We start from the raw sequence: 12462 nt of genomic DNA, 5'->3' as shown, positions 1-12462 counted from the left end.
AATTTTCTGACACCCAGCATAAGTTTAAACAAAGGGAGGAGAAACCTTACACAGGCATCTCTTTATACGAAAGTTTGGTTTGTATCATATTTTGGGGGGAAAAAACAAAAACAAAGTTTTAATTTTTGTATGTTGTAATAAATTGAACCTGTAAATTCATTTGAAGCATGTTTCCTTTTTCATGCTGAATCTACCTTTCACTTGTCCTCCTTGCCAGATTCATTAAAATACTTCTTTAGCCCTATTAATTATTTTTACAAGTACACGGCCTCATTCCATTCATCTAAATTCTGACTCTATAAATCTAATATTCAATAACATTGTTACAAACATTGTTACAAGCGAGTGAAAGATACCAAGCACAGTGGCTCTCAAAGCCTCTCCCTGCTTCACTACAGTCTTTCCAGCTGAGGTCAGGAGGTTAGCAACTGTTTTTGTGGCATGTAATATAAATAATTTATAACCAGTTACTTACCTCTAGCTGGTGATAGACCATTTTCAAATAGTATAACTTGCAGGTAACCTCTTCCAACCGACAGGCTGTCTGAACTGGTTGGGTAATTTCTGCAGTATAGACCTACCCCCCTGGTGCTCAGAGTCAGTATTGCACATTCATTGGGCAGAAACAGCGATTGTCCATAGAGGCTCCCAAAGAAGGCAAATGAATGGATGTTTTTTTTCCCCCTTTTGTCCGTGTGTGTATGTGTGTGTGTGTGTGTGTGTGTGTGTGTGTGTGTGTTTGTCTGTTTCCACACAACAGAGAGAACACCATGTTCCTTCTTTCACATGGGGGGTGGTAAATTGGGATCCCTGCAGAGAAGTGGCAGTCTGTCCAGATTTGTTTAATACTACTGTTTCTGGTGCTGCCTAGCAGGTGGATGTCTATACCCAATGCTATCATTTCATTCTGCACAAAAGAGGAAAGTCTCTCTTGGCAGCTGTACTGTAAGCAGGCCAAGCTTTTCTGGTATAGTACAGCTGCAATAATCCATAATGGCTCCTTTTTTTAGTACAACTGGCAGATAAAGTTTAATAGGTTGAGGTGGTGTTTTGTAAGTTCATCAAAAGTACTTGATGCCATACCAGAACTGTTCAACTCTGACCTTCCCCTGTCTCTCTGGTAGTGATATAAAGGAGAGAGAGAGAGAAAGAGAGAGAGAGTGAAATCTAGATTTCATCTGACCTATACAGCCACAGGGAAGATGTGAGATAATCCAAGGAAGAGCCTTAAAAGCTGATTCCTGGCCCTCAGATGGAGCTGTAGTGCCAGACTTAGCCTAAGACAAACGTGTTTAGGGAGTGGGATCCTGTAGGAACACACTAGGAAACACTGAGCCAGAGGAAGTTTAACCGAGGCAAATGAGAAAGCAGACACGGCCCCGTGTATTGAATCAACACTTCTCTGTCCCTGCTGTGACTAACATTTTACATAATATGTATCTTAGTCACACATAGTCAGATCCCAGTTAGAATATGTGTTAGCCAAGTAATGGCCTGCCCAATCAATACTGGTGTGAAAAAGTAAGATCTGTAATTCATCAAATCTAGGATAAAGGAAACATTGTACAAGAGTCAGTTTGCTTGAGTACAGCTCAGCTGATTCAGCATTAATGTAATTCACTCATTTTATCTTGGTGTGTTCTTAATCTGGCTCGTTGGACAAATGTGTGAAGGCAACTGTAATTTGAGTACACCGCAACCTCTTCAAAAGCCGTAATTAAAGTCCGAGGGAATGTCGTGTTAGAGAAACAACAAATTGGAGCTTCACAGCAGACGCTGTGAACTAGGATACCTGAGGAGATATTTCCCAGCTGAGTTCACATCCTGAGGTGGGGGGAAAAAAACCCTCGAAACGAGATCACATGATAAACACAGTCGAGTGTTTAGTTCGCGTTCAGAACATGGTGTCCTTGAATAGTCATCCTTCACATTTTTTCCCTTTACTTGCCGTCCAGTATCGAGAAATGGGGCTACTACTGTACGTGTTTGCACGGCCACAAGACCGCCTTGGTAGCAGGAGACAATGTTTAAATGGCAAGTCGATGAGAGCAGACTCGTCTTTCAGTAATTTGGCAACACCAAATCAAACACTCTGAGGCTATATCTTAAGTTTATCGCTGTGTAGCATTTAAATGTTTTTTTTTCTTTTTACTGAATTATCTTTTATTGTGTAATGCTTTTTAATTGCTCTGAATTTTAGCTTCGGTTCAGTGTAGAACCACGGTATCAATTATCATGCAAACGCAACTGAGATATGCAACAGTTTATTTAGCCTCTCCCTCTTACCCATGTGTTCTAACAAACAAAAACAAATAAGTGTAAAATTAGGCCATTTACTAACCCACACGCTAATCTGTGAATGAAGAAATAGGCAAGAGCACTTAGGTGAATAGATGACAAGCACCGTTTTAACGACGCACCCATATGTTTTAGTTACTTTCTCGGTTTCCTAGGGTTGTGACCAGACAGACGGTACTCTGGTAGTCTTCTTGCACTGTAAAACAAATGGCCAAGTCAGAACTTGACCCGCGTAATACGAGCATGGAAAACGTGTAGTCACGACGGATTGCTTCGCAATAGATTCCTGTCAGTAAAAATGAGTGACACATGCGCGTCTACGGATTGACCACTAGATGGAGGTATGAATTCAAACTCTAACAACTGTGTCTAACCCTCTGCATCAAGTGGTTTTCTTGTAGCTACTTTCGGACACCCAAAGATTTAACTAAGCACAAGACCTGTCTTAACAAATAAAATATGAAAACCTAACGCTATTGCTGTCCAGGTCTCTGTATTTATTATTTAGTATGCTCCATCAAATAACATGTCAAATATATTAAACTACTGCATTACAGTAGTTTAATAACTTTATACAGAGACCATGTTGATTCTGGTAGGCTACAGACAGTGACCTCCACAAAATAATAAACTGACTGCACTGACTGACTGTAATAAACTTACACTGACTTTGGCTATACGTCGGTGGATTTAAGGTGGAATGTGTGGGACGATCAACTTTGCTTTTTAATAAAGCCCGTTTAAAATTGGTGTAAAGGTTAGGCTACTGTTTAAGTCAAATGACCAGATCCATGTGTCTTCACTATAATATATTGTCTCGCTGCTTCACATTTCAGATGGCTTAAAGGTGTGCAGTGCGTGTATAACCGAAGTAATTACAGTGCTTGACTTGATGTTGTGAAAGTTTAAGTGTCTGTAGAGGAGACTAGCAATTTGGAGCCAGAACACTGCCACAGTAAACTACATTACGGACGCCGTAATTAACTCGCCAGACGTTTTGGAGAACGCCCCGGTCTACTCGTACTTTTAAAATAGTTAAAATCAATCAGAGAAGATATTGCATACACTCTGGTAGCCTAACCTTGTCGAATTTTGACTTAAATTCTTTGTCTCGGGACTTTTACAATGTCTGACAGCACTGTCTCGATAGGGGTCCTTCGATGTGAGATTATGCTAGCAGACCACCTGTAGGCATCGGTTCAATCTCTTTCATGTCAGGGCCATACTCCATCATTAATAATACAGCTGAAGTTTTAAAAAGACGTTTTGGTAATGCCTTACACATTTCAAACAGTTACATGTCGTCGTGAACAAAAGAGAAAAAGGGGGGCCCCTCCAAGTTCCAAAATTTCAATAACGTCGATCAAAGCACAACGGTCGCAAATGAGACATTAGAAAAACCTTGGTGCATCAGTAGAAAGAGGGGCTCTATCTACATGTCACCTTTATTCGTGGCTAAAAAAGAAAGATCAAAGTTTTCCCTCAGATGAAAAGAGACCGTTCCCTGCATTTAAACCCCATTCACTCGGCCCTCTTTTAGTAAATTAAGTAGCGAACCACTAGGCAAGCACGTTAAGAGTTCAACAATTATGGAGATTCTCCAGCACAAGATTCCCTGTCTCTAATTACGTCTCCGATTGCTAAAAAGGCTCCTCTTTACAAGCCTTTACAAAAGCATCCCTTGCAAGCAACTCCAGCGCGATGACCGCATGAAAGCACATGGGTAGCCCACTCATTACTACAGAAACATACGCCAACGACATCAGATTTTCCTCAGCATTTAAGAGGCGGTACAGACGTATAGATTTCTTAAAATGTTTTTATTGTCAAAATAAAAGTTGTCCTCGAGCGACATCTACTATATACAAATTTACATTCTTATAAATCTTCTTTTATACAGAATTTACAAGTTTGTACATAACCATATATAAATACATATTCTCAAATAAAAACAATAACAACCCGTATAATATTTGGGCACCGAGACATTAAGGCTTATTTGAAACCATCTTTGATATTGTGATTATTAAGACTTGGGTCTTTCTGCATGAGGGATAAGCAAAGAAAAAAAAAAAGATTACTTTTGAATGTTTTAAATTGGGGACAACTAATATTCTTTAGCTCAGCGAATCAAAATATAATGCCCTGTTTTCTTTAAGCAGGATTGCTTGTCATGTCCATATCAATAGACTGGAATTAACAAGGAGTAATGACAGGAACATTGTTTCAGCGAATTCGTCAACTACCTCCATAATAGAACCATCAACAGTCCATTTGTATGCAAATGAAAGAAAGACTTATGGACAATCCTCAGACAATTAGCAGTCCGCGGGAATTCTTTAGACCTGTGACAATGGCATCTGCTTGGGGCAAGATACTGAGCTTGCAGTACCCGATCTCCACGTTAATCCCGTGCTAACGTCACTGTACATTGAGCCACTAGTACCCTTGCTGCCCCAGCAACAACGTGTACAAAAAGTCCGCCAGGATTCCAGCGTTTTGCCAGACCAAATCCACACACCGGACGTAATACCCACCAAAAGGCACATAAAGTACTTCAACATGAAGACGGCATAGTCCGGCTTCTTAAGGTCCTGCTCCAATAAGCAAGAGCAATTGTGAGTAATCTCCCAACTCTGTCTGTTATGCTGTTCATAAAAGTAACAGGCCACTATGATGGTGGCAGGCACAGTGTAAAGCACTGTAAAAATCCCGATTCTGATCATCAACTTTTCCAGTTTGTCCGTTTTCGTGCCACCTTGTTTGATGACGCTACGAATCCTGAACAGTGACACGAAGCCAGCCAAAAGGAACATCGTGCCTATGAACAAATAAATGACTAACGGCGCCAGCACGAAGCCCCTCAGATTGTCCAAGTTTTGATTGCCCACGTAGCAGATTCCAGCCACTGGGTCCCCGTCCACCGAACTCAGGGCCAACACAGCGATGGATTTCATACTCGGGATTAGCCAGGCAGCCAGGTGGAAATACTGCGAGTAACTTGCAATGGCCTCATTTCCCCATTTCATGCCGGCCGCCAAAAACCAAGTGAGTGACAGAATCACCCACCATATAGAACTGGCCATCCCGAAAAAGTATATCAAAAGAAACACCACGGTACAAAGTGCAGGGCCAGTTGTCTCGTAATGTATGTGCTCCACGTCATATTCCCGGTTACATGCAACCTTTTCGTGTCCCGCGATTAAACGCACAATGTACCCAATTGAAACAAACATGTAACAAGCAGAGAGAAAAATGATTGGTCGCTCTGGATACTTAAATCTTTCCATGTCGATTAAAAACGTGGCGACAGTTGCGAATGTGGATATGAAACATAACACAGACCACAGTCCAATCCAGAACGCTGTAAATGTTCTCTCGTCTTGGGTAAAATAAGGGTTATGACAAGGCATTGCGCAGTTCGGAATCTGTCCCGTCTTCACACGATTATACAAAGGATGTCGATCGCTGTTCACCGGTACCATGGGCGAACGGCACTGGCAACCCGGTTCACATGAAGAACCCAGTGTTTTGTGTTTGGGAGGAACACCGGGTCGACCTGGTACATATTTCTTATTGTGAGGATTATACGGCTTACCGGGATAGTTCGTAGGTTTCGAGAGGACCGGGGAAACTGTTGTCGAGTCTGTTCTATTGTAGTCCATGCACAGCGTGTCAGGATTGCCTTGCACAGGCAGTAAGTCGCATCTCATTCGGTCCGGCCATGGAAAACCGTATTGCCTCATGAGCGGCGCGCAGCCCGCTTTGGCTCTCTCGCAGACACTTCGACAGGGTGGCAGTGGTTTCTTATAGTCCTCCAAACAAATAGGAGTATACATGCTACAGAGAAAGAACTTGAGGTCCGGTGAGCATTGGATTTCAACCAGAGGCCAGAACTGATGCACCTCCAAACCAGCTTCGTCTTGCGTGTCGTGGTTGAACTGGTTCGGCATGTAGGTGTAGTTATAGCCGATTCCTTTGCACAAAGGCACAGATATCTCCTGACAGGTGATCTCTTTTGCCGTGGTGCCACTCGACCGTTGCAAAATGGCAAGGGCGAGGAGCAGGTAGATCCCCAACAGGTAGCACTCCATCCTTCCCCGGTTGTGGTCTCTCTCTCCTTGGTTGACAAAAGAGCGGTTTCAGGGTCCTCTTATCCACTTCTCTTGCTAGAACTCGGTCCAATTAGATTTTGAACAGCGAACCCATCTCGCTTCACTTCTTTGGCACGGAGTTGCAACCAATTTGCAAACCGTGTACACTTACAGAGGAGGAGCAGCAGGGAAAAAATAGCCCTCAGGCGTGCAGTCAAAATGGCTGAGGGTATGCGAGCGTCTGAACGCACAGTGTACTTTCGTCCTCTTGCTGTAATCCGCCAATTTCTTGGGCTGTGTCTTGATAGTGGTTTAAACGGATTCACGCGTTAAACGGAATTATACGAAAGCAAACAGCAAACCCTTTAAATTATCACTTACTCCGGATTTAATACACTACCTACATTCGTTGTGTGTTGACAAAACCCTTTCCCATACAAATCCGTGCTGCTGTGTGGGACGCCTTCAGTATTTATAGAGAAGGCTGTGTAGTCACGCCCCCTTTCGTGGTTGTCTAATCACAGAACAGCAGGGGCGGGCCCCTGGGATAAGTCAATCAAGTTTCCTCAAGGTGTACTATTGCATTACAGCGGTGTGTCTTTGAGTTGGGTACTGTTTTGTTCTTTCAAACGTTTTCAAAGATTGCCAGGCTTTTATATCAAGAGCACATATTGACTGAAGAACTTCATTTTAATTAATTTATTAAATTAAAACTATGTAAGTTAACACCTAAATAACCTGCTGCATATGGACTAAAACATGTTATGTTAGATTATTTTGATGACCGTCACAGTTATCGAAATAAATCACGGTTCCTCACTTCTGGCTTTTGATGAAAATCCTTCTGGACAGACCACAATTTCGTATCGCAAATCAATTTACTGAGCTGGAACTTTGCAAACCGCAGGTTAATGTGAGCTTGATTAGACTTCCCGGGGGGTTGTCCCGCAGGCCGAATAGGGTGTTTATTTTTTAATTGAGGTGCTAATGTTTCGTTTAACGCTTGCATAGGACTCACGCAGAGGGCGTAATTACTAAAGGACTCAGAACAAGCGGTGCAGTTTGTTAAACAGTGGCATTAGACAACCAGCTCCCTCCCCCGCACGTCTCTCTCTCTCTCTCTCTCTCTCTCGCAATTAATAAGGGCTGTCGTATCCAGATTCCAAAGCAAATACAACTGCTAGACTAAGTTACACTTTAGCTTCCACGGAGACTTTTAGCACACCTCTTCTCGGAAAGCTGTAAAATGTGTCTAGTTATAAAGGATTGTTGAGTCAGTCATGATTGAGTGTTCTAGTAGCCCGTAAAACCTTTTTTTTTTTTTTTAATTTATTCGATTTCACTTATCCTATCTTAAAACTGCACGACCTAGTTACACTTAATCTGTCAAGCAGTTTTTAGAGAAGAATTTCCCATAATGGTAAATTGTAAAAAGTACTCCAAAGACAGAGCACGGTTTCATTTTAGCAATTCCTTTTGAATTACAACTTACTTTTGGCCGTATATAAAAGTGTTTGAAAGCCAGCTGATATTTATTGTGCATTTGCTTTGTAATCAGCATCTGTGCAAACTGAATGTTTTTTGAGCAGACAATGACTTTTAGTCCTCATGATGGAATGATGGAATGAAAGAATAAATAAAGTGCTTCACATTTATTTATTTAATTACATTAATTAATCAAACGACTGTTTTGTTCTCATTTCAGGCTGTGTCAGAGAGGAACTGAACAGGTGTGTTTACATAGACTGTTAGGAAACGTGACAGATGCATGTCTAGCATCCCTTACACTGATTATGTCTAATATTGCTAGCCCTATATTGATTAACCGGCAGATAGCCCTCCTCTCTCAAGCCTTTAACAGTTGGAGCGAAATCCTTTCTTTGGCTTAAGCCCAGCTCCAGCCAGGGTTGGGTTACATACCGCCCGGGCATTCCAAGGCTGAAAGGCTAGAAATGGAATTAGTGCATCTGTTCGAAAGTTTTCAAAAACCCGGTTTAGTCAGTCCATACACTTGGAGTAGAGAAATGGGAAAAAGAGGGAAGGATATAGTGCCTTGCCAAAATGACACGATTTCCTTAGTGCTTGGTTGTTGTGAGAGAAACTTCAAGGTTCATATCTTTTTTTTTTTTTTTTTTTACAATTCTCTTGGTAAGATTTTGAAAACAACATCCACCTTTAAGGCAGCTGAGTTACTCACATCTTGTTGTATGGCATTCTGGTCTGACAGAAGTTTAAGCAGATTTCCTTAGACATACTCTAGGTTAATACACCTATGCTCCATACTAGTTTACCTCAGAGAGTAATTCAACACTAATGTACTTACATGAACAAGACTGAACAAAGTGCCCCATGCCTGATTAGAAAAAAGGCCTTTGTCTTCAATAATTACCTCTCCACAAAGCAAACTAGGTTCTGCAGCCGTTAATGAAACACTGTTTGTGTGTTAGCCATTAACATAGTATGCACTTAGAAGACACACACACACACATATACAATGTGATTAGATCTGATCAACAATATTGGCTTGGGCCTCATACCAAGCATGTTGACATTTGATTAGTCTCACAGACAGACTAACACCTTCAGTAATGATTATTGGTGAATTCAATGTCTCAGCATCCCTCCAATCACACAAAAAGCAATCTCAAAATGAGTGTGTGAGTGTGTATTCTCAAGGGATAATGTAGAGTAATTGACACACTGGCACGGTGAGAAAGACTTTGGGATGTAAAAGGGACAGTGAACCATCTGATGTTGTTGCTTTTGTAGACAGGTAATGATTCACTCATAGGTAATATGACCATCTCAGCTTTATAACTAGTAGCAAGGTTACTGAATGACAGACAGCATGTGAAAATTGTTCTTGAAAGGCCTGTTGACTTTAAACAAAATTCACCCAAGGTCAAGACAGACGGGTTGTTAATCAGTTAAGCTGTCCCAAATGACTTTGATATTGTCAGTACACATCATAGAGTGAATTCAGTTTTTTTTTCTTTGTTCAGCAAACTAGCGCTGGTGCATAGCTATGTGGCTATGTCCTAGGTAAATATTTGGGTGGTGGGAGTCTGTGGATTTTTTTGAGTGCAGCCACACAGCCAATAAACAGGCTTGTGTTAATAAACATTAGGGTCCACATTCAGGATTTGATTTGACTTGTTTGGTCTCAGGATTTACACAAGAACACCACCCTCTCCCTACAGAAAATGAGAGCGAGAGAGAGAGAGAGAAAAGGAGGGCGATAGCCTGCTTTAACAACAACGCCGCCCTCCCCAATCTCCCCCAGTTTGGCCCTTACCTTAAATCTCCACCCCTCCTCCCTCCCATCCATCTGGGTCTGTTTGCTTTGGGCTTGGCCGCTAATCAGTTTCAGGTGGACTCGCGGCTCTCCCTCCACCCTCTGCTCGATCCCCTGAGGTGACAGAACGTGTACCCCCTCCGAATGGCTTCACCTTCGCCTCATTACCTTGACAAACAGGGACGGCCCCTCCAATCAGCCTACTGCCGGGAAGAGACAGGCCAGGAAATCCTCCTCTTAACGCCAGTCCAGTTGTCTGTTTGCATGTAACTGTCTCTCCTACCAGGCTGTATGTGTGTATAATTCTTCCCTGGATCAGTCCAAGGCCCTGTGATTACACAGTTTGCCAATCTGGATGCATTCAGATAAAGAATTAACATGGAATTGTGTAATTTTATTTAGAGTAAGCTGATATGTTGATGGGATTATTGCAATGTTCAGTGTATTGTCTGGCAGAGCTTGTGGTCTGTAGCATGGAAAGAAGTAACTACGCGTTTTACGAGCTAGATCATGGCAATAAAGTCTTGTAAGCGTGAAATTGCCTTTATGTTTAAGATAAGCTGCTCCGGTTGTGAATCTGCAGTAAAAAATGAGCTCAGTTCATTCTGGAATCCATGCAGAATTTCTCTCTGTCTATATCTCTCTCTCTCTACCCTCCCTCCCCCCTGTGTGTGTATGTATCTGTGTATGTGTGTATGCTCATATACTTATTGAGTCTTAAGGCTGTAGCATAATTTGGTTCCCTTAAGCGGTCAGAACAGTGCTCTGTGGCTCTAATCAGAGGACATACGACACCAGTGTCAGCCTCATCGCCACTCCTATAAAACAGTACTCATACCCTTCACTCTAGTTGGCCGATGCAATCCCTCCATTTCTTACTCCATTTACGCGCTGTACTCTGAGACGCACTTTGATTGACAAGCAGAGTAAATACATGTTACGTAGGAACTTTTCATTAGAGCGACTAAAATGTAAAGTTCCCTCTCCCTCTTCACAGGACACCCAGGAGGCTTATTCCTCACGCGTTTTATTCGTCTGAAGATTTGAGTATTTTTGACATGCTGGATAAGCACAAACTTTCAGAAGTGCAAATGTTTTTTTTTTTTTTAATAATCTAAAACACTCTCTGAGCACCACAGATCGTGCAAATGGAAGTTTCATGTTTATAAAACAACTTTAACTGTGATCAGTCCTGCATATCCTGAAGAGATGAAAGAATGGAGAATCATCTATTACCTAACTGACCTTAAAAGACCTACAGAGTGCCAGTGTCATATTCTTGTTAAAACATTGTCTTTTGCCATTAGATTAATGCATTCAACATTTTTCTGTGTGATGTGAGAGATACTTTTTTCAAGACACTCTTTTTTTTTTTTTTTTTTTTTTTACAAAGCATAGACTGTATTTTGCTTCTCCATAGACCAAAGGGCAGAGATGACTGACTTGATTCTCACTGGCTTAAAGTACTTTGGTAGGTGATATCAGTATTACCCAGTATTAGATGAGTGTGTACAAATCAGGTCAGAGGTGCAAACCAGACTGGACTGTTTGAAAATGACCCATGTGTATTGTGCATACCAGTCTCTCTCTCTCTCTGTCTGTCTGTCTGTCTGTCTCTCTTTCCTTCATTCCCTGTGTGTGACTTTTGTCTGCTTCTCAATATCATTATTACTGTTATCATTATTCTGCTGATCAACAGTCTACCTGGCCATCTGCTCAACAGCCTGTCCACACACACACACACACACACACACACACACACACTCACACAAAGAGCTGGGGAAGTATTGCAGACAAAAAAGGAGAGAGAGAAAGAGAGAGAAGAGGTGAATATGAAGAAGCTATAGAAGGGAGCATGATAAAAAAAAGGACAGAAACAATCAGAAAACCGATAACACATGTGCAAGACATTAGATGCAGAGATGTTGCACTCGGGGGCGTTCATCTAACTCTGTCAAAACTGTCTCACGTTCCTCAGGCACACACCTCCAGCCAAGTACCCTGGGCCCTGCGAGCGCTCATTAGCCAAAAGATTAAAACATGTTTATTTATATTCCAAAAGAGTATGTGGGTAAACACTGGCTTATTTATTAATTTACCCTTCAGTGTTGAGTGCGCTTGACAGACTGGAGTGGAGGGAATTGACACGGGCGTGCCATCGTACTGTTTGAAGTCTGCGCGTGAACATCTGCGGAGAACTGAAGCGCAGGGTGACTCGTGGGTGATGAGAACTTGATTGGGTTCACGTTGCCGCGAGGATTGTGGTACCGGCACAGCGTGACTTCTCCAAGATCCCCGGCAGAAGAGACACGAGTGACCGTTCAAACCCAGGGTGTTGCTCCCTGGAGCTCAGGCACCTCTGTTTTTCAAAGCTGTTTGTTTTTATTTCTCCGCCTACAACCATACAGAGTGGCAGGTCTGGTTTATGAATCTGGCATCATCATCTGAATTATACATGGGCCAGAAAATGAATCGTGCAATTGCTCGGATATGTATACACCAGAGCAATGTCGACTGCACATCTGGGATGTCTTGAGCTGTTAACGCGCTATGATAAAGTAATCTGATCTGTCGTTGGAGATGTTCTACCAGCTCAAACCGCTGTACGTTTTTTTGTCTTCAGAATGCTTGTGTTTGACGTTTGCTACACTCACTTCTTCGCCGAGAGAGGTGTTCAAGAGGAAATGAATTGAGGGGGAAAAAAGGGTGTTGGAAGTATGGAATGTTTTTTTTTATGGCTCCTGGTTGACTTTTGAACAAAGGTAACGATAAAGC

The 12462-nt window shown here is 42.1% G+C and overlaps 1 protein-coding gene across 1 annotated transcript; it reads right to left on the bottom strand.

Annotated features, from left to right (window-relative positions):
- Window positions 1-4111: 4111 nt before the first annotated feature.
- Window positions 4112-6818, bottom strand: fzd8a (frizzled class receptor 8a). Its single transcript, XM_030768605.1, has one exon. It carries the CDS (start codon window positions 6390-6392, stop codon window positions 4638-4640), a length of 1755 nt encoding a protein of 584 aa, XP_030624465.1. The 5' UTR covers window positions 6393-6818; the 3' UTR covers window positions 4112-4637.
- Between the last annotated feature and the right edge of the window lie 5644 nt (window positions 6819-12462).

The sequence above is a fragment of the Chanos chanos genome, chromosome 3 (assembly GCF_902362185.1).
Source record: "Chanos chanos chromosome 3, fChaCha1.1, whole genome shotgun sequence".
Lineage (NCBI taxonomy): Eukaryota > Metazoa > Chordata > Actinopteri > Gonorynchiformes > Chanidae > Chanos > Chanos chanos.
Note: the sequence above shows the minus strand (reverse complement) of the source record. Positions and strands in the feature narration are given on the sequence as shown.

Coding starts and splice junctions, on each gene's coding strand:
- fzd8a (XM_030768605.1), bottom strand. CDS start 6,392: ATGGAGTGCTACCTGTTGGGGATCTACCTGCTCCTCGCCCTTGCCATT.